The sequence below is a fragment of the Phyllobates terribilis genome, unplaced genomic scaffold, assembly GCF_046119375.1.
Source record: "Phyllobates terribilis strain yellow unplaced genomic scaffold, ASM4611937v1 Scaffold_11__3_contigs__length_659146591, whole genome shotgun sequence".
Lineage (NCBI taxonomy): Eukaryota > Metazoa > Chordata > Amphibia > Anura > Dendrobatidae > Phyllobates > Phyllobates terribilis.
The window spans coordinates 557,432,107-557,455,608 of record NW_027362771.1 but is presented as its reverse complement, the minus strand read 5'-3'; the positions used below and the strand labels follow the sequence as shown (position 1 = coordinate 557,455,608).

General features: G+C 44.0%; 1 protein-coding gene across 1 annotated transcript; it reads right to left on the bottom strand.

The window, feature by feature from the left end:
• Positions 1-2,097: 2,097 nt before the first annotated feature.
• LOC141167368 (olfactory receptor 5AR1-like) lies at positions 2,098-3,036 on the bottom strand. The gene has a single exon (XM_073654778.1). It carries the CDS (start codon positions 3,034-3,036, stop codon positions 2,098-2,100), a length of 939 nt encoding a protein of 312 aa, XP_073510879.1.
• Between the last annotated feature and the right edge of the window lie 20,466 nt (positions 3,037-23,502).

Here is a 23,502-nt window from a genome sequence, read left to right as displayed (position 1 = left end):
GGAAAGATTTTTTCCACGATGTCCTGCTCCTGGTTAGCAGCCTGCTGCTGAAGCAGGAGCAGGCTGGTAACCATGATAAACAGCGGGTTACTAGGGGCACACGTGCTCCTAGTAACCCGCTGTTTATCATAGTTACTACTCTGCTACCGTGAACGGTAACCTCCCGCTCATCGTAGCAGGCTGGTAACCATGATAAACAGCGGGTTACTAGGGGCACACGCGCTCCTAGTAACCTGATGTTTATCATGGTTAGGAGCCTGCTACGATGAGCGGGAGGTTACCGCTCACGGTAGCAGAGTAGTAACCATGATAAACAGCGGGTTACTAAGTGCGCGTGTGCCCCTAGTAACCCGCTGTTTATCATGGTTACCAGCCTGATCGTTGGTCTCGCTGGTCACACACAACGATGTGTGCTGACCAGCGGGAGGGCAACGACCAAAAAATGGTCCAGGGCACTTTGCAGCGATCAGCGACCTCACAGCAGGGGCCTGATCACTGCAAAGTGTCACACATAGCGACATCGCTGGTTAGGTCGCTGTTGCGTCATCAAAACCTTGACTCAGCAGCGATCTCGCTAGCGATCTCGTTATGTGTGACGGGGCCTTTAAGATAGCTAGTGAGATCGCTGCTGTGTCACGGTTTTGGTGACGCAACAGCGACCTCACCAGTGATGTCGCTATGTGTGACACTATGCAACGATCAGGCCCCTGCTGTGAGGTCGCTGATCGCTGCAAAGTGTCCTGGACCATTTTTTGGTCGTTTCTCTCCCGCTGGTCAGCACACATCGCTGTGTGTGACCAGCTTGAGCAGCGATCAGGCTGGTACCTATGGTAAACATCGGGTTACTAGGGGCACACGCGCTCCTAGTAACCCATTGTTTATCATGGTTACGAGCCTGCTAAAGTGAGCGGTAACCTCCCGCTCACTGTAGCAGTGGTAACCATGATAAACGACGGGTTATTAGGAGCGTGTGTGCCCCTAGTAACCCGCTGTTTATCATGGTTACCAGCCTGCTCCTGCTTCAGCAGTCTGGTAACCAGGAGCAGGACATTGTGGAAAGATTCTTTCCACGATGTCGCTGCTCCCCTGATCGTTGGTGAGCCTGCCTGTTTGACAGCTCACCAGTGACCACATAGCGACCCAGCAACGATCCCTGACAGGTCGTATCGTTGTCGGGATCGTTGCAGCGTCGCTAAGTGTGACGGGGCCTTTAGTCTGGTCTGTAAGTGAGTGGCAGAAAGACCTCTTTCTGCTGTGAGAGTCAGGATATTACTCTAACCGGGTAAGCTTGTTCTACAGCATGGACTATCTTGCTTTTCCATTGCTAGCCTTTATGCCGAAGACAAGTCTGTTTGTTTTTCTTTATGCTGGAAGACTATGAACTTTAAGAAATCTTCCTGCGTGAACAAGCCACTACGTGCCTGTGCGTGTACTTAACCTGCTGCCAGAGAGTGTGAAGCCCTACAATGGTTAGAAGAGATAAATCCCAACCAAACAAATTTTCATTTGATATCACTCTAATGTATATTGTCAACCATTACATCTTTGTACTGCTGAAACCACTTCTGGCTTTGTGTCAAAACACTGCATAAAAACTGGTTCCTTTTATTAGGGCATATGAGTTTCATAGAGAGTAGTGTATCTTCTATTACATAGAATTGAGAGCCATTAATACAGATCAACTTTTAGTACAGTGTACTAGACTTGGTTATATCACATAAACCTCCATTAGTTTGAATACAAAGCATGTAATAATATATTCTGGATCATTTGATTAGTATATCGGCTTTTAAAGTTGTTTTAGAAGCCACGCTGTTTGGAGATTGTTCTTTATAGTGTAACCCACTTTTGTATAAAATGGCTTCATGATTTTTATCTTTTATCCAAATAGAGGCTTAAATTAATAGCTAATTTAGGGGTAAAGCTAGCGGATCTAGGAGCAGGACTACTGTAGGGGACTGTAAGGGCACATGTTAGGTGTTGCGGAGGTTGACGGGTGTAAACAAGCCAATTTTGCTTTTGTCACCATATTTCAATAAAGTAACTAAATCATCAAACTTAGTTGTTATGAAGTAAAATAAAATCTGTTATACGATGTTACAATCTGTTCCGTTTGATGTTTAATACTTTTCTAACAGCTCCTATGACCTCCTTGTTCCTTAGGCTATACACAATTGGGTTTAACATTGGAACCAAAGCCACGTAGAGCAAAGAAATAAACTTGTCATCATCCGAGGAATAATCAGACATTGACTTTATGTACAAAAAGAAGATTGGTCCATAGAATACCAGAACAGAAGTCAGATGGGATGAGCAGCTAGAGAAGGTTTTGATTCGACCCTTAAGAGAAGATATCTTCAGAATGGAAGAAATGATTCGTAAATAGGAGAACATAATCAATACAAAAGTAAAAAACACCAAACATATGTCTTCAATAAGCAAAAGCATTTCCAGACTCGTAGTGTCGCTGTTGGAAATGCTCATTATTGCACTGGTCTCACAGAAGAAGTGGTTGATTTCAGAAGAATGGCAGAACGATAGACTGTATATAAGCAATGACAACATCAGGGAGTCTAGGGTGCTGATAAGCAAGGAACTGGCCGCCATTACAATGCACATTTTTTTGTTCATCAACAAGGGATAATGTAATGGGGAACATACCGCCACATACCGGTCATAGGCCATGCACGTCAGGATGAAAATCTCCTCATCAACACAGAATATATATAAATACAGTTGTGTGATACAGCTCAAAAAAGAAACTGTTGTGTTCGTATTTAAAGTAATTGACAGGAAATTTGGGAAAATTGTGGAAGTAAATGTGGTGTCTACAACAGACAGGTTGAATAGGAAGAAGTACATCGGAGTGTGAAGTTGAGGCATGGCAAAGACCAGTGAAGCAATAAGCAAGTTTCCAAATACAGCTAACAAGTATGTGAACAAGAACCCAAAAAATATAGTATATGACATGTCTCCAGAGGCGGAAAATGCCAGGATATGGAACTCCAGAATTGTAGCATTATCACACTTGTTCATGTTGACTGCGTAAAAATAAAAAGATAATTAATCCCCAGTTATAAATACATAGTCGATTTGTCTCAAAAATAGTGCCACATCTGTCAACAGCTCATGTATGGTATTACAGCTCAGTCTCTTTTATTTCAATGGAGCTGAGCTGCATCCCACATACAACTCATAGGAAGGTGCAGTACTATTTATTGGAGGAAAGCAGACATTTCCTTCTCATTCTACTAATCCTGTAAATACCATATGTTGGACTAAGTTTTCACTTTGATGCATTGAATTTATATGGAATTAATCTGCATGCAATGTCAAGTGTAATATAATTGGAGATGAGCAGATGGATTTGTGGAGTGTGCTGTGCAGTTCCACGTGAAGTTGAACACTGTGATTCAATTCACAAGGCTTGACAAAAAAAAATGCTCAACACCATTTCACACAATGCTGAAGACTCAGTCAGGTTGATAGTTGTATCAGGTGAATCACATAGACTCCATATAATGCCCTTTAGCAATTACATAAAATGCTCCAGCCCAGCCAATCAGCAGGGCCCATCAGAGCAAGTAGAAAAGATATGGGCTGGCAAAGAAATGGCATTTTATGCCTGTTCAGTGCAGAGATAGGTGCTCAGAACACACAGCTTAGGAATATAAGGACTAATGCGATTGTGGTGCACTACTACAGTGCTGATGCACCATGATTGAAAATTGGAGTGATTGTCTCAGTCTGTGAATACTAATCCAAAGAGTGAAGTGATATATGCTGCAGCTGTATAGTCACTCATTGTGACAATGAATTATTAGATCTATGTATCTGCAGGAACAGCACCTAAAATCTGCATTCTTTTATTTTTCATAGCGTGGAAGCAAGGAGGGTCAGTATTAAACCCCTCATTGCCAATTGTGCCACTAAAACTAAATTCTGAATTTAAAGTTTGTGGGTCGTTGCAACTGGGATTCCTGTATTTTGAGAAGTGCAAGCCAGGTTTTTTTAAATAAGAGAACTCTCCATGATCCTGAAATTAAACACAGCTGTTTGGTAATTCTTTTAGCCCACTTCATTGCTCTAATATTACACCTGTCCACCCTCCACCTGAATATAGCCGGCAGTTGCAGGTATTTGCTTTGGAATATGATTCTACCTAGATTTTCTGGTCCCATCCTAATTTGTAAAGGCATGTGGCAGTGTTTTTTCTTTCTTTTTCACCTTTAATGCGCAAGGTTTCTTTATTTTTTTTAGAATACCTGATATAATTGTCTACTTGAGATACTGTAGACGGCACAACTAAACTGCCTGTTGTTGCCATATTTTCATCTCCTGAACCTACATGTAGCAACTGTGCAACCTGGCATTTTCGAGGTTGGCTAGGTTTGTCAATAAAGTTTAGAAACAAATTAAGCATTTTCTTTGTGTCCAAAATTTATGCTAAACCCAAATAAGGCACAGACAACAGACTTATAGGTTGATGAAAAAAAACCTAATATCACACATAAGAATATGTTAGCCACTAGCAGCAGCGCCACTGGCACTACTGGCAGCATACACCCAGGAAGTTGCAGTACTAAATGCAGGACACATTTGGCTTCCTTTTCCTCTGGCAAGCGTATTAGTGGGGAGAATAACAGAGGATGCAATTAAGTATATGTCCCATCACTCATTTCAATCACACTAGGATGATGTAACCTCTGACAGCGACGCCATCAATTGGAGTCATTTTTCTGCTCAGTCTACCATGCCCATCGGCATTACACTTAAAGTTGTGCAAAGTTGAATTTCCAATCCATAAATAACACCTGTCTCTGTTCTGCCCCATAATCCCCAAACCAACAGCACCCTACAGTGCACTAGAAAAACTTTGCCACAAAACCTAATGTTTGTCAAAATGAATCAGGCATGGATCAGTCCATACTTTCAAGCACCAAAGGCTGATGCCAATTATTAGAATGGCCATACCATCTGTCTGCCTACCTGTCACTTCAGGTCCAGTGTTCTTCGTCGCTCTGAAAAGTTGCAAGTCGGAAGTGCAACTTTTTAGAGCTCCGGAGAACACTGGGACCGGAAGTTACACTTGCGCACAAGAAAATTGAAGTCACTGCCTTAAGAAAGGTGGAACAGTGCACAGAATTTCCAATCATGCACCTGACCTCAAAGTCAAGCAGGGAACAAGGGGGAGGAGAAATCCAGTATAATGAGAGAGGAGTCAGTCTCATCCTCTGGGCCTACGCCCCATGGCCCGGAAGATCAAAACAAAAAAAGATGATTTTTAATAAACGAGGCATCATCAAGGAGGCATACAGGTATGACTAGTTTCAGCTTTATGCAACCTGTAGGCCCATAATATTGGCTAAAAACATTCAAATGGGGTTACAGATTCCCTTTAAAAGCACTTCAGTGTTTGCTTAGCTTAAAGCTGGTCTGCCTCCAGATTTCACCATATACAATACTTACATTATTAAATACTTTAGATCCTGATATGGCTGGTGTACTCATTTTTTTAAACCTATGTCAGAATGGCTGTATAATTGGCTACTTGCCTAACAGAAAAATGAGTCCAGGCCAAATATTCGGGTCTGCATCCAGATTTATCATATAAACTACTTTCATTGTTAAATACTGTAGACCCCGATGAGACGGGTGTGCTTACTTTGTACATCTATGTCAGAATGGCTGTATAATTGTTTACCTGCCTAAAATAAAAATTAGTTCAGCCCTAATATCAGGATTTACAATTATTCTGATGTGCATTTTCACTGTAAATACACTAGCCTCATGAGGTTTAAGATATTAATTTAATAATGTACGCAGGTTGTACTGTGAAATCACATAGCGTTCTTCTAGTTCACAAACGCTATGTGACCTCCAATAGCAAAAGAAAACCTTTACTTACTTTGTATCTAAATTGCTACCCTTTTCTAACTCTAAATTACACTTTTATCATTTTGCATCCTCAAGACATCAATACAATTTAATATAGTCTGTGGCCACAAAAATATGTAGGGCTGTAGGCGCGCTTGGAGGCTACAGCAATGAACTAATAGCCAGAGTTCTGCAGGGTTCTTAGTAATGACATGGAAAATGGAGGTCCAGTGCTGTTGTAAAAGTAAAAGTAATTAATAATTGAAATGACAAAAAATTAAAAAAGTCCAACAGTGAAACCTTTACCAACAAAATTCTTCACTGTAGAAAGAAAAAATTAAACCTTTAATTTTTTTTTACTTCTTCTACTTAACTACTGGAGGTAAAGAAGAAGAGGCCTTGGTTTCTTTTCTACTTAGTTAACCTGAAATATGAAAAGATGTAAAGTTATATCCAACATAAGAAAACCAACAGCTTACCGCACATGTATTGGGTTCATCCAGGGCGCTCGGCTGCTTGAGCAGAGCTCGTCAATATAATCCAGTAAGACAAAAGCCAGCGCTCTGTCCTTCCTGAGAAACTATTGCTAATTGTAGCTTGAATCCATACGTGCTAAAACCAGTGAACACAGATCATCAAACTTCTGACGCATTTTAGAAGTTTACTTCCTTATTCATATCGATCTTCATATCTATCTTCATATATAATAAGAAAGTTTTAAAATAGTTGTTTTAAAATAAAGTTACAATAGACGTGAAGTTTCTCAAGAAGGACGGAGTGCCTGCTTTTTTCCTACTGGATGTAAAGTTATATAAACTTAAAGGGTTTGTCCCACAAACAAAAGTTAATTTCAACCATGTCCCTCTACAGTAAGACATGGCCTTTATGGACACAGTAGGGCAGATTTATAAGATTATTTCAGCACAGAAACATTTTATTTAAACACATCCAATTGTGGAAGTTATTATTATTCCAAGATCTATTGATTTAAATGAACATTTGTTTGTGGGAAAACCTCTTTAAAGGGTTTTTCCAGTAAACACAAGTACCACCTATTCAGGGGATAGGTGATAACTTATTGATCAGTGGGGGTTGGATCTCTTGAACCCACACCAGTTGGTGTAAACAGAGCACTTCATAAGAATATAGTGACAGTGCGTGTGCTTTAATGCCGCTCACTTCAATACCTATCTGGCTGGTGCTGCACTTAGCTTTTTCCGGTAGACCTACAGAGAATGAATTGAGCAGCGGTTGCCTGCTCCATTTTGTAATGGGAATAAAAAATTACCTTTCTGCCAATCGGTGCAGGTCTCAGTTGTTGGACCTCCATCAATCAGTAAGTTATCAATTATCATGCAGCTAAGTGCTAACTTGTTTTCACTGGACAGCCTCTAGTTTATCCAAGATTTATCACTAGAATATGTCTCCAGTTCCCAATTGGCAGTATCTTTAAGGGTCCGGCTTAATGGAAAATAGAGCCAAAACCATAAAGTGACATTATGGTTTAGTACAGCCACTCCACTTCGTTCTGTCATTTGGCAGGGTCAGAACACTGTGATCAGATATCGGTAGCATATCCTACTGATATGCCACCAATGTCTGTAGATGAGGCTATCTCTTTAGCTTGATTTGCTATATTTCTTTGACTCATAAAACAAAAATACATTACCATCCTCCAGTACTGCATTTTTTTTTCATTTCAAGATATGTACATTGTATAGATTACATGTCTTAGCTGAATAACAAAATGTATAACATTGATCTCCAAACTGTGTCTCTAATCTCCGTAGACCTCCTCCTAGTTGGTTCATAGATACCATTCTGTAAAGCAAAAAACAGTATTGTGTCTTTAGTGAATGAATTAAATATGAATTATATTACCGGAATATTGAAAGATTCTCTGTTGTAATGAGCGTAATTTATTTCCCTCTGTGGATTATATCAGGTAAGAAATACAGGAACGTGGTTGATTGACCATGGAGATAACTTCACATCATGTTGAGAATAGTGTGGCAATATTTCTGATCACTTTCAAATGCTTTCAAATTTATAGGCATCATTGTCCTTAAGGGAAAAAATAATAATGAACCTCAGCGGAGTACTCTCAAGCTTCTTATCACCCATTGTGGGAAATGATAAGAAAACACGTTAAAATGCAATTAAAGTGGGACATTTGTTAGTTGGTATTTGAGTGGTCTCTGTTTAAAGAAACAGTTGCAGATGAAAATTGGTAAAACATAAAATTTACTTTTTTCTCAGCTTAAAGTTATAAAACTTTTTCTAGTTACAACTCTTGTATAGGCATTGAAGCTTGCTGGTTGCAGATCATTCTACTAATGACTGAAACACCTGCTGCAACTAAATACTAGTTCGTCATCAACACTGTAAGACAATTTTCATATACAAAAAGGGATCAGAGGCTTCCTATATCACCCTTCTCAGTCCAAAACTTTTCAAGGCTAAACCAACTGAGCCACACCATAAATCCAAGGATAGGCATCTTTCAGCTACACCAGCTATTCACTGGCCCTTCTCAGGCTGATGACTCATACAATTTCTTCTCCACGCAGCTGTAGCCTCCCCCGCAGATGAGTTTAGCATCAACTAACCCTCTTTGGTTCCCTCCCAGGCCCAATGTATCTCATAGCCCAAGAGGACTGCCCAATACTGACCAAATCCAGACAAACATATTAGATCAGACATACTCCTCCAGCTCTAGCAACTCCTCCACCTCCATGCTGCTCTAGCAACCCACAGTTTTGAGTTTAGCATCCCCTAATTCTTTGAATCCCCCCAGGGCTGATGTATCTCACCACCCCAGAAGACTGCCCAATGCTGACCACACCCAGACTGACAAATGAGCTCAGACACACTCCTCCAGAAAAGAGTTCTACAAATTGCTCACTTCATCAGCGAAGACTATCCCAACCCAACATCCTAAGACACCAAAAATTTGACAGGTTACTTAACCATCTGCTGCGATTCAATGGGCCTTGTTTGGAGGCAGGTGATCCATTCTGCAACATTCTTCAGCACACTCTTAACAATATCTCACCTTCAGTCAACTGCCTCCTCTATGATGGACAATTCGTTCCAGAGTCTTAGTCCACTGACACTCCCCCAGTGAACAATTCTTCAGTTCAACAACTCTTAGGTCTAATTAATCTCACAGAACTATCGAACGTTAACTTGGCTCAAGCATACTTTTCACACTTTTAGAACCAAAACACTCCTTTACATAAGTTCCTCTCTACTTCTACTACAACAGTTTCTTGAAAACATGAGCAGTATCTCAGGCAGTCCATCAGTCTCTTAAAGATGAACAAACAAATAAAATAAGTACTGTAGTCTCTTAATCTGAAAGGGGATTACATGATTTTCTTGCTTATATGCTCATTCGCTTTCCCACTTTCTTTGGTGTAACAAGTGCCATCCTTAGCATTTACCGCCAACAAATCTTAATCCATCCGGTGAGCTATGGTTCTAATGTTCTTCTAAACCAGATATTAGGTTGTAGAGTCCTTCATTTCTTTACCCTCTAATAGTTTAAAATTTGTCCGGGTGAGTGTCAAACCTATGGCTGCGAGGATATTTACCCCACTGATATAAGAGTTTATCTCATCACCACAGCAGTTTCCGCTTCATCATCAGGTGGTTCATTTTACAATTTTATAGTTGTATAAGAGACTTTTGTGTAGGTATTATAGGGGAGTATTTCATTCTTCTATACTAACCACATACACTTGTGCAGTAGTCTCTACCTCCTGCACCACGACATAAGGTTGAGGTTCCCACTTGGTAGTCACCTTGTTGGCTTGGCTTGCGTTTTTATTCAGTACAAATTTCCAATTTCATGGGAACAATTCCGATAGTGGAGTTAATTCTGTCCTACATTTTGGCCCTGTAAAGCAAGAAAGACTTAAATCTAAGCGAGTACATATTGCAACTTACTGTAATGTTTTTGTATGTATTTTGTAATTGTTATATCAATAGTATGGTCAGGGCTTCATCAAAAAAGCTTGGGCTCCTCTGGTGGGCTTATGCTAGTGTTGTATCAACAAATTCATCTCCTTCAAGTCCAAATCTTCTTCTTGGTGGTAAGCTCATTCTACAAGTGAGATTACATCCAAAATCTAATGTCAGCAAACTTATTCTGGCTCTTGGGCAGGCAGTGGTTTCACTCTCAAAGGGAGAGTCTACATATACAGGCATGTGTGCACTGGAGAGACCCAGGTGATGATGGATCACATATTCGGGACTGAGCTATCTTAAGATCCATTGCTACTTCATTGCTTTAAATTTGGTTGAATTTCAGTTAGGGCACCGGTTATTATCTTTTGTAGGTATGGATCTTTACACCTATCAATTAAACTGAGAATCATTTAGTAATGACCTAAGCAATATCCAGGAACTCTAGTGCATGATGTGCCCAAGATGATGGATTTGTGACTAGGCTGGTTTGTACTTGAAAGGCTTTATCTTCCTACTCTTGGTAGTCCAAGAGTTCCATCAGTTCTTTCATGTATTTGGGAATAAGGCCTCATTTTTTACTCCAAAATCTTCCACAGGCTATCTAAACTTTGCAAGTTGGCATGTTCTATTGGTATAAGGGGAATCTACACTTATTTTGTGGCCCATGTAGCAGTTAACTTTTTTTTCACTTTCAAAACAGACCTTAGCTAGCTGTTGTTCACCAGTGATAGTCAATGTGGTTCCTCCCACCCTGACAATGTGTACTCAGGCTATCCTTTTTAGAACCTTACACAATATGAGCTCTACAACTCACATTTTATCCACTCTGGTGCCTAGTGTCGGTTCTACTGGCTCTTTATAAACTTTTATAAGGAAAGATAAGGAAGTAAATCGTAGTACTTGGACAACCTCGCCCTCCAACGGATAAACCCCACCAATTTTGTAGAGAAGTTCTCACATAAAGGCATATCAAACAAAAGTTACCACTGAATGCACAAGAAAAAATTGATAATTTAAACATCAAGTGGTATTTATCTTTCATGTGCAGCATTATACAATAGCGCCTAATAGTCATATATGATAAAATACTATAGTAAAGTAGGCACTTTGTGATATGGGACTAGGAGAAGCAGAAGGGAACAAATGAAGGAGAGATAACAAAATACACTGCCAAAAAATCTACGGTGGGCTCACCAGTTAATTTATTTTTCTAGGTTATCTTGTGGGTTATGAAATCATATACTGTACAGATTTGAATATGTCGGTCTGGTTTTAAATCTTTTAATCATGTTGGAAGTTTGCAGTTTGGAAAAAAGAGAAAAATCTTGGAATTGCTCCACATTTCCTGCAATTCTGTACATTTGTATTCAAAGCACAGTGTTTTAGAATCATCTTCCTTGAATGAGCCAGTGCAGAGGTGTATGTAGGTTTTCTGGCACCAGGGGCAAGAATTCAGGTTGTCATCCACCCCCCCCAAAGCACATATGCGACTTGTAAACTTAATCATATGTCGAATAGCTACTGTACCTAATTCTCTCAATGTTCAGAGAAAAACTGAGAGAAGCAGCAAAAAAAGTTATTTGTCACGTGACCGTAAGTATGACAATTGCATATAAGTGAAGTAGCCATGAGCTGAATCCTGAAAATGAGTATATTACACACTATTAGGATTGGGCATTTTAAAGTTCTTCATTATATAATTAAAGGGCTTGTCCAGGTTTGAGATAAAAGTTTGCTGTCACTCTATGTGACTGCAGGCTTCTGAATTCTCACAGCTTATGCACTGCACACTTTTAGAATTCCTCCTTGCCGGTGGCAAGAGTGGACAGTCATGCCAGCACAAGTGTGTGATTTGTATACTTCTGGCCACATTCCAACTAGACGTGTCCGGCTTCGCTCAATTCATTTTCATTGAGTGAGGCCACGCATGTCTAGTCGGCACGTGACTGCATGTATTCAAATCGCTGGCACCAGAGAATCCTAACAGCGTGCATTGCACACTGTGAGAATTCAGAAGTCTGCAGTCACATAGTATGACTGCAGACTAGTGTTGAGCAAGCATGCTCGTTTAACCCTTTAAACGAGCACGTTCGGGTGCTTGCCGAGTAGTTTCGGCGTGCTCAGCATCTATGTTTGAGCCGCCGCGTCTGCATGTGTTGCGGCTGTTAGGCAGTTGTGACACATGTAGGGATTGCCTGTTTGCTCGTTTAAAGGGTTAAATGAACATGCTCGTGCAACATTACTACTAGTGTTGAGCCACCCCCGTAGTGTTCGGGTTCGGTTCGGTTCGTCGAACACCGGGATGTTCGAGGAACTGTTCGTCGAACTGTTCGTCGAACACCTTAGAACACCGTCGAACACCGTTAAAACCAATGGCAGGCAAACAAAAACACATAGAAACACATAGAAAACACCTGGAAAGGTGTCCAAAAGCTGACAAACTGCTCAGAAGACACTCTCTTTAAAAAAGCCGGCCGGCAAATTCAGCAGCGGCATACACCGGTACCCGACAATTTAGACAAGAAGGAATAGAGCATCACACATAGATTAGATAGATAGAAACATGTCAGTCACACATATATGAAGTACAGTGACAGTGTTGGTTACTGCACTTGTCATTTAGTGTAAAGGATTTATTAAAAAAAATATTAGTGTTTTCATGCACCGTCTCTTTAAAAAAGCCGGCCGGCAATTCAGCATCTGTACCCGACAATTTAGAACAGAAAGAATAGAGCTTCACACATAGATTAGATAGATAGAAACATGTCAGTCACATATATAATAAGTACAGTGATAGTGTTGCTTACTGTACTTGTCATTTAGTGTAAAGGATTTATTTAAAAAAATAATAGTGTTTTCATGCACTGTCTCTTTAAAAAAGCCGGCCGGCAATTCAGCAGCGGTACCCGACAATTTAGAACAGAAAGATAGAGCATCACACATAGATTAGATAGATAGAAACATGTCAGTCACATATATATGAAGTACAGTGATAGTGTTGGTTACTGTACTTGTCATTTAGTATTAAAATAAAGGATTTATTATTAAAAAAATTGGCGTAGGGTTCCCCTTAATTTTAGGCTCTAGCGGAGGTTAAGCAGACGGCTGGGGCAGATGTTTGAAGCCTGGGAAGGGGGTAATACCCACGGAGCTTCCCAGGCTACTAATATCAGCCCCCAGCTGAATACATAGCCTTTACTAGCTATTAAAATGGGGGACCCCCCAAAAAAAATGACGTGGGGTCCCCCCTAATTTAATAGCTAGCAAGGGCTAGGCAGACAGCTGGGGGCTGTTATTAATAGCCCAGGAAGGGAGCCATGAATATTGGCCCCCTCCCAGGCTAGAAACACCAGCAGTTTTTGTGTCCAGCCAGGTACAACTAGGCAGCTGGGGGCTGGAATCCGCAGCGCAGGTAGGCCCAAGCTTTCTGGGCCACCCCCGCTGCAAATTGCAGTCCGCAGCCACCCCGGAAAATGGTGCGTTCATAGAAGCGCCATCTTCTGGCGCTGTACCCAACTCATCCAGGGCCCTGATGCGGTGGCTCACTGGGTAATAAAGGGGTTAGGGCCAGCTTGGCATTATCAGCTGGCCCTAAGCCCGAAATTCATGGGGTCACGCCAATATTAGACATGACCACCATGAATTTCTAGTAAAGTATTTAAAAAAAACACAACACCCAGAAAAAAGTCCTTTAATTGAAATAAACACACAATTCTTTATTGTTCTAAATTAAACCATACTTACCATCACGCCCATTCCAGCTGAAGCCAACGATCTCCTGAAATAAAAGAAAAATAATAAAGCAACATCATCCTTACCTTTCCATGGTTCCCATGACAGCTTCAGCTCTGCTACATCGAGATGACAGGCTGGACCGCAGCAGAACGCTGCCATCCAGCCTGTCATCCCGCAGAGACTGAGAAGCGCAGGCTTGCTTGCGCTCCACAGTGTCTCTCTGTGAGGGCATCCAGATGAGCCGAGTTAATGTCCAATGAACTCGGCTCACCTCATGCACGTCACTGACAGCGTGGGAAAATTCTCCTGCACTCAGCGCTTCAGCGTGGGAGAATTCTCACACTGAAGCGCTGAGTGCAGGAGAATTCTCCCACGCTGTCAGTGACGTGCAGGAGGTGAGCTGAGTTCATTGGACATGAGCTCACCTTATGCACGTCACTGACAGCGTGGGAAAATTCTCCTGCACTCAGCGCTTCAGCGTGGGAGAATTCTCACGCTGAAGCGCTGAGTGCAGGAGAATTCTCCCACGCTGTCAGTGACGTGCAGGAGGTGAGCTGAGTTCATTGGACATGAGCTCACCTTATGCACGTCACTGACAGCGTGGGAGAATTCTCCTGCACTCACCGCTTCAGCGTGAGAATTTTCCCACGCTGTCAGTGACGTGCATGAGGTGAGCCGAGTTCATTGGACATGAACTCGGCTCATCTGGATGTCGTCACAGAGAGACGCTGAGCAGCGCAAGCAAGCCTGCGCTTCTCAGTGTCTGCGGGATGAGAGGCTGGATGGCAGCGTTCTGCTGCGGTCCAGCCTGTCATCTCGATGTAGCAGAGCTGAAGCTGTCGTGGGAACCATGGAAAGGTAAGGATGAGGTTGCTTTATTATTTTTCTTTTATTGCAGGAGATCGTTGGCTTCAGCTGGAATGGGCGTGACGGTAAGTATGGTTTAATTTAGAACAATAAAGGATAGTGTCTTTATTTCAATTAAAGGACTTTATTCTGGGTGTTTGTGTTTTTTTTAACTTTGACTATGGGGTTAGTAATGGGGGTGTCTTATAGACGCCTCTCCATTACTAACCTGGGCTTGATGTCAGCTGGCATTAAAAGCTGACATCAACCCCAACCCTATTACCCCCTGCCACCGCACCAGGGCAGCGTGGAAGAGCGAGGCTAAGTGCCAGAATTGGCGCATCCTATGAATGCGCCATTTCTGGGGCGGCTGACGGCTGGTGTTTCTAGCCTGGGAGGGGCCAATATTCATGGCTCCCTTCCTGGGCTATTAATATCAGCCCCCAGCTGTCTGCCTAGCCTTTGCTAGCTATTAAATTAGGGGGGACCCCACGTCATTTTTTTTGGGGGGTCCCCCATTTTAATAGCTAGTAAAGGCTATGTATTCAGCTGGGGGCTGATATTAGTAGCCTGGGAAGCTCCGTGGGTATTACCCCCTTCCCAGGCTTCAAACATCTGCCCCAGCCGTCTGCTTAACCTCCGCTAGAGCCTAAAATTAAGGGGAACCCCACGCCAATTTTTTTAATAATAAATCCTTTATTTTAATACTAAATGACAAGTACAGTAACCAACACTATCACTGTACTTCATATATATGTGACTGACATGTTTCTATCTATCTAATCTATGTGTGAAGCTCTATTCTGTCTGTTATAAATTGTCGGGTACCGCTGCTGAATTGCCGGCCGGCTTTTTTAAAGAGACGGTGCATGAAAACACTATTATTTTTTTTGATAAATCCTTTACGCTAAATGACAAGTACAGTAAGCAACACTGTCACTGTACTTCGTATATATGTGGCTGACATGTTTCTATCTATCTAATCTATGTGTGAAGCTCTATTCTGTCTGTTATAAATTGTCGGGTACCGCTGCTGAATTGCCGGCCGACTTTTTTAAAGAGACGGTGCATGAAAACACTATTATTTTTTTTGATAAATCCTTTACGCTAAATGACAAGTACAGTAAGCAACACTGTCACTGTGCTTCTTATATATGTGGCTGACATGTTTCTATCTATCTAATCTATGTGTGAAGCTCTATTCTTTCGGTTCTAAATTGTCGGGTACAGGTGTCTGCCGCTGCTGAATTGCCGGCTTTTCATGTTTCACTGTTGACACTGTTCCCATCGATTTGGGCAATCACTGTAATGCCACAACCACCATGGCTGTGGCATTACAGTGAGTGGCAGACAATCCCTGCATGATTGGTGCTCTAAATAGCGCCAGACATGCAGGACACGCTTTTGGTGCACGAACAGTTATCGAACATAACCTCGAACAGCCGAATTTTTTGCAAATCGTTCGGGTTCGTCGAACAACTCGAACACCGCCCAAAACAGCTCGAATTTGAGATTGGCGAACAGTTCTAGTCGAACACCGCTCATCTCTAATTACTACAGACTCATCACAAACTTGGCCAACTCCTTTCATGGTCCTAACATAAATAAAAATATGAGAATTAGTCAGTATCACAAAAAAAAACAATTTACAAACAGGTACTTTATAGATGACTCTCACTGGAGTCATTCTCTGTCTTTTCTTCATCTTGTCCAGACTCCATGATGACTAGTGTTGAGCCACCCCCGTAGTGTTCGAGATTGGTTCTGTTCATCGAACACCCATATGTTCGCCGAATTGTTCGTCGAACTGTTCGTCGAACACCTTCAAACACCGTTAAAACCAATGGCAGGCAAACAAAAACACATAGAAACACATAGAAAACACCTTCAAAGGTGTCCAAAAGCTGACAAACTGCTCAGAAGACACAACTAACACATGGAAAAATAACAAGTACATATAGTCATGCGAAAAGAAAAGAGGTGGAGGAGTAAAAGGAGGGGGAGACACAGATATAGGCATGTCATGCCCTTCTAAAACCAAAAAAGTGCAAAGCCGACACGGCCAGTCCGTTCCTGCCCGTGCGACCTCCGTGTCGCTAGGTTTGTGCCAGAGCTGCGGTGGACCCTGACGGCCAGCCCCCCTCTCTCAATACTGGTGCCTGTCCGCTGGTGGGTCGAGCACCCCCCGCGGTAGGGGGGAGTAACATCTGCAGAAGAAAGACCATCTTCTAGCCAATCTATGATGTCTACTTCTTTTCGTGGACAATGTGATACGATCCCTTTCTTACGGACACGCCCATCGCTACAAATTCCAGATGAGGCACAAAAACAGCAGGTGCTTCAACGGATATCAAGTGCTCCTTCAAGTGGGCTCTCCTCCACCTCAATTTCAACATCACAAATACTCCAGTCCTCAGAGGTGTCACCCCAATCTCACTTGCTTCCTCACAGCTCCCAAGTCTCCAGCTGCCCGTCTGAGTATGGGGTAACAGAGATGGTTGAGTCTGCACAGCTGTTTACTCATGCTGTAGCCTGGGAAACGGAGGTCTGCTACAGAGCTTCTGTTAATCCAGACGAGGAAATGATCTGCACTGATGCCCAGAATCTTTATGAGTTGGATCCAGGACCAGATGAAGGTTCTGAGCATAATGTAGACCCTCGTTCCCAAACTGTAACTCCTGTTGGTGGAGACAATGATGAAGACGATGATGAGACTCAAATACCTGATTGGAGCGACAACTTGACTTTTCGGTCAGGGCAGGAAGAGGTTGGCTCTGAGAACGACGGGTGTGAGAACACACAGGGTGATGATGACGAGGTTGGAGATCCCACTTACTGTCAACCCACAGTCAGCCAGTCGATGAGGTCAGCAGAGGAGGTGGAGGAGGATGTGACTAGCCCAGGGGATGGGGATGACTCGGTACCGAGGCCTTTGCCTGGCCTTTGGGATGTCGCGGTGGTCGGCTCCCGGGCCCGTACCCTGGGGTCAGTCTTTAAAAGGGTGGATAATTGTTAATTTTATAAGAGTTCGTGACGCCACCTGTGGTATCTGGTGAGAAGCACCAGTGCTGCAGTAGTCCACTGAGGCCGATGATAAGGCAGCTCGATGGTATAGCTCCCCACAGGTGGAGATAGGCCTCAGAAAAGCGTATGCAGGGGGAATGCAGGACAGGTGAGACCCAGCTGGGTCAGAGCAAGAATGGGAAAGGACACGGTAGTCACTTCAGTACCGTTCACTGGTGGAAATTCAGGCACATGCCGGAGCACTGTAGGGTGAAGAGTGCATATCAGGATCCTCCCCAATGAGCGGGTGTAGGGCCTCCTGTTTCTTGCCTCTGCGTAGTAAGTTTCTGACCTGCCTGGAGCTAGGCCTAACTTTGTCTCTGTACTGCGCTGGCTGATCTTGTGGTAGGGCCTTGTCTTGGAGTTCACGCTCCCAGTATGCGGGGCCTAAGCGTCTCCTGGCTCTGTTACGTATCAGCACCTTAGCGATTCTGGGACTTGTAGTTCTCCAGGGATTCTGGTTATGCCTTACTGGGTCATAGAGATACCGGTAAGCTCGGATCTGGTGTCCGGTAAATGCTTCGGGGTCAGCTGGTTAAGTTCCTCTGCCCCCTATGTACTAACTCTCCACTCGCCTTTGGCCTACTCGGGCTCTCACTAGGCTATACACACTAACAGCAACTTGCCGCGCTTCAGCGATCTTATGGTGCCGGCACACCTTAAACTCTAACTGGGCTCCCTGAATCTAGCTAACAGGAGCCTCGTGCTCCACTGCTGAACTATTAACTGAGTTCTCTAGACTAGACTGAGCTCCACTGCAGACTGACCTCTCTTAGGCTTCTCTACTGCAGGAACTCTTCAGAGGAACTGAACTGCCTAGCTCCACCTTCCCTATTTATATCCCTAATGGGCTCCCTCTGCTGGTCTGAGGTGGAAGGTGAAGATGTGTGAATGTTTATGGGGGCCTCTTGTGGAGGATTCCATCAATGCACTCTTCTAGGATATGTGATACCAATCGCAGCTGGGCGTCACAGATGCTATTGACGACGAGGTTAGGTTGCGCCTTCCTGGACAGAGACGGAGTACTGGAAGCAAGTCAACAACTGCATCCTCAACCAAAAATCTGCCTCTGACCACAAGTCGTAGTGGCTCTTCAGGTCGCATGGGCTCTAAGCCTTGCATAGCCTGGGCATTTTTTCAGATTGATAAGGATGACCCAACTCTTGTTATCTGTAATATTTGTCACCAAAAGCTAAGTAGAGGCCAAAAAATCCATAGTTTGAGTACTTCATGCATGAACCGTCACATGGATATGAAGCAAAAGTTGCAGTGGGAAGCTCACTGTGCTACAATGCGGCCTAGCGGGCCGGGACAACCACCATCTGCCGCATCTAGTGCATTAGCGGCCTCTTCATCCTCTGTGACTAGGGGGACAGCAGTCACACATGTTTTTGGATGCAGACCTGCCACCTCTTTACCCGCAACAGCCAGTGTGATAGGCAGGTCATAATTTCATTTGGAAGTGGAAACTCCAGCTGGTGTTGAGCGCTCTCCGACATCGAGAGCACCACCTTTGGATCAAGGCAACCTAACTTTTTCACCACAGACACTTGGGCGAGTAGGCATGGACAGGGGCGTTACATGTCGCTGACTGGGCACTGGCTAACTATGGTGACAGCAGGACAAGGGGCTGCTGTCCAAATCTTGCCGTCCCCACGAGTTGTACGTCAATCCTGTTTATCTAGAAGTTCCTCCACTGTGTCTGCCTCCTCAACCTCCTCTCGGTCCTCCACCTGCACCCAAAGCCTGTCTGGTAATGCCACCCGCTTTCTAACTGCGCAGAAGGAATCCTGCACACCTCCTTACTATGCTGGCAGCAGGGCTCAACGGCATCAGATGGTGTTTACTTTGAAATGTCTGGGAAATGTGAGCCACACAGCTGAGAAGTTATGGTCAGCTCTGGAGACCCAGTTTCATGAATGGTTGTCTCCACTGGACCTGCAACCAGGGAAGGCCGTGTGCGACAATGCTGCAAACCTGCGTGCGGCCCTTAGCCTGGGCAATGTCACACACGTGCCTTGTATGGCTCACGTGTTGAACCTGGTTGTCCAGCAATTTTTAGCCAACTGTCCCGGACTAGATGGACTTCTGCAGATGGCATGGATGCTGTGTGCTCACATCTGCCGTTCGCATCCCGCAGCTCAACGACTTAAATCTCTACAGAAGTCGTTGGGCCTGCCAGTTCACCGACTGAAATGTGATGTGCCGACACGGTGGAATTCAACTCTGCACATGTTGCAGCAACTGTGGCAGCACCGACTAACCCTGGTGCAATACGTTCTGACGTATAGCCTGGGCCAATGAGATCCAGAGGTGGGGCAAATCACGCTGCAGGAGTGGTCTCAGATCAGGGACCTATGAAGTTGATGCGCCCCCTGGGCCGTGGGGTACCCGGAGCCGGGCCGGTAGACGCTGGGAGTTGTAGTCACTGTGGCGGCGACCCGGTCCGTGACCCAGGGCGGTCAATCCAAGAGTAATTTGTATATATGGGTTTTATAATGTCCGACTACGCCACCTGTGTAGTGCGGCCAAAGGGGCCGCCGCTGCGGAACAGTCCTCTGAAGCTGGTGGTTTTACAGCAATGGTATTATTACTCCCCACAGGAAGAGTGTAGCTTCAGGGCAGTGTGGGTGGATGCTGGTGGTTGTAGTGCAGGGAGTCAGTAATGAACACAGAGACCGTGTGATGTTGTCCCAAGATCTTTACTCACAGTTGTTGTAGTCCAGATTACAGGTACCAGAGCAATCTCCCCCATGGTGCTGTCCTTACTCAGTGAGGGGCTCAGTCCACCCCCAGATAGCTCCGGAGTACTTAGCAGTAGAGATGAGCGGTGTTCGACTAGAACTGTTCGCCAATCTCAAATTCGAGCTGTTTTGGGCGGTGTTCGAGTTGTTCGACGAACCCGAACGATTTGCAAAAAATTCGGCTGTTCGAGGTTATGTTCGATAACTGTTCGTGCACCAAAAGCGTGTCCTGCATGTCTGGCGCTATTTAGAGCACCAATCATGCAGGGATTGTCTGCCACTCACTGTAATGCCACAGCCATGGTGGTTGTAGCATTAGAGTGATTGCCCAAATCGATGGGAACTGTGCTCACAGTGAAACATGAAAAGCCGGCAATTCAGCAGCGGCGTACACCGATACCCGACAATTTAGAACCGAAAGAATAGAGCTTCACACATAGATTAGATAGATAGAAACATGTCAGTCACATATATAAGAAGTACAGTGACAGTGTTGATTACTGTACTTGTCATTTAGTGTAAAGGATTTATAAAAAAAAATATTAGTGTTTTCATGCACCGTCTCTTTAAAAAAGCCGGCCGGCAATTCAGCAGCGGTACCCGACAATTTAGAATAGAAGGAATAGAGAATCACACATAGATTAGATAGATAGAAACATGTCAGTCACATATATAAGAAGTACAGTGACAGTGTTGATTACTGTACTTGCCATTTAGTGTAAAGGATTTATTTAAAAAAATAATAGTATTTTCATACACCGTCTCTTTAAAAAAGCCGGCAGGCAAATCAGCAGCGGTACCCGACAATTTAGAATGGAAGGAATAGAGCATCACGCATAGATTAGATAGATAGAAACATGTCAGTCACATATATATGAAGTACAGTGACAGTGTTGATTACTGTACTTGTCATTTAGTGTTAAAATAAAGGCTTTATTTAAAAAAATATTGGCGTGGGGTTCCCCATAATTTTAGGCTCTAGCGGAGGTTAAGCAGACAGCTGGGGCAGATGTTTGAAGCCTGGGAAGGGGTAATACCCACGGAGCTTCCCAGGCTACTAATATCAGCCCCCAGCTGAATGCCTTGCCTTTACTAGCTATTAAAATGGGGGACTCCCCAAAAAATTGACGTGGGGTCCCCTCTATTTTAATAGCTAGCAAAGGCTAGGCAGACAGCTGGGGGCTGATTTTAATAGCCCAGGAAGGGTGCCATGAATATTGGCCCCCTCCCAGGCTAGAAACACCAGCCGTCAGCCGCCCCAGAAATGGCACATCCATAGGATGCGCCAATTCTGGCACTTAGCCTCGCTCTTCCCACTGCCCTGTAGCGGTGGCAGTGGGGTAATAGGGCTGGGGTTGATGTCAGCTTATAATGCCAGCTGACATCAAGCCCAGGTTAGTAATGGAGAGGCGTCTATAAGACACCCCCATTACTAACCCCATAGTCAAAGTTAAAAAAAAACACAAACACCCAGAATAAAGTCCTTTAATTGAAATAAAGACACAATTCTTTATTGTTCTAAATTAAACCATACTTACAATCACGCCCATTCCAGCTGAAGCCAACGATCCCCTGCAATAAAAGAAAAATAATAAAGCAACATAATCCTTACCTTTCCATGGTTCCCACGACAGCTTCAGCTCTGCTACATCGAGATGACAGGCTGGACCGCAGCAGAAAGCTACCATCCAGCCTGTCATCCCGCAGACACTGAGAAGCGCAGGCTTGCTTGCGCTCCTCAGCGTCTCTCTGTGACGGCATCCAGATGAGCCGAGTTCATGTCCAATGAACTCGGCTCACCTCATGCACGTCACTGACAGCGTGGGAAAATTCTCACGCTGAAGCGCTGAGTGCATGAGAATTCTCCCACGCTGTCAGTGACGTGCATAAGGTGAGCTCATGTCCAACAAACTCAGCTCACCTCATGCATGTCACTGACAGCGTTGGAAAATTCTCCTGCACTCAGCGCTTCAGCGTGAGAATTCTCCCACGCTGAAGCGCTGAGTGCAGGAGAATTTTCCCACGCTGTCAGTGACGTGCATGAGGTGAGTCGAGTTCATTGGACATTAACTCGGCTCATCTGGATGCCCTCACAGAGAGACACTGTGGAGCGCAAGCATGCCTGCGCTTCTCAGTGTCTGCGGGATGACAGGCTGGATGGCAGCGTTCTGCTGCGGTCCATCCTGTCATCTCGATGTAGCAGAGCTGAAGCTGTCATGGGAACCATGGAAAGGTAAGGATGATGTTGCTTTATTATTTTTCTTTTATTTCAGGAGATCGTTGGCTTCAGCTGGAATGGGCGTGACGGTAAGTATGGTTTAATTTAGAACAATAAAGAATTGTGTGTTTATTTCAATTAAAGGACTTTTTTCTGGATGTTGTGTTTTTTTTAAATACTTTACTAAAAATTCATGGTGGTCATGTCTAATATTGGCGTGACCCCATGAATTTCGGGCTTAGGGCCAGCTGATAATGCCAAGCTGGCCCTAACCCCTTTATTACCCAGTGAGCCACCGCATCAGGGCCCTGGATGAGTTGGGTACAGCGCCAGAAGATGGCGCTTCTATGAACGCGCCATTTTCCGGGGTGGCTGCGGACTGCAATTTGCAGCGGGGGTGGCCCAGAAAGCTTGGGCCTCCCTGCGCTGCGGATTCCAGCCCCCAGCTGCCTAGTTGTACCTGGCTGGACACAAAAACAGGGCGAAGCCCCACGTCAATTTTCTTTAAATTTTTTCATGAAATAATTAAGAAAAAAAGGGCTTCCCTATATTGTTGTGTCCGGCCAGGTACAAATAGGCAGCTGGTGGTTGGGGGCAGCCCGTTCCTGCCTGCTGCACCTGACTGGACACAAATATAGTGCGAAGCCCCACGTCAATTTTTTTTTAATTATTTCATGAATTTCCTGAAATAATTTAAAAAAATTGAAGTGGGGCTTCGCACTATATTTGTGTCCAGCCAGGTACAGCAGGCAGGAACAGGCTGCCCCCAACCACCAGCTGACTATTTGTACCTGGCCGGACACAACAATATAGGGAAGGCCTTTTTTTCTTAATTATTTCATGAATTTCATGAAATAATTAAAAAAAAAATACGTGGGGCTTGACCCCACGTCATTTTTTTGGGGGGGTCCCCCATTTTAATAGCTAGTAAAGGCTAAGTATTCAGCTGGGGGCTGATATTAGTAGCTTGGGAAGCTCCATGGGTATTACCCCCTTCCCAGGCTTCAAACATCTGCCCCAGCCGTCTGCTTAACCTCCGCTAGAGAC

What these genes read in the sequence shown, in the direction of transcription:
- LOC141167368 (XM_073654778.1), bottom strand. Translation starts at nt 3,036, where the DNA reads ATGAACAAGTGTGATAATGCTACAATTCTGGAGTTCCATATCCTGGCA.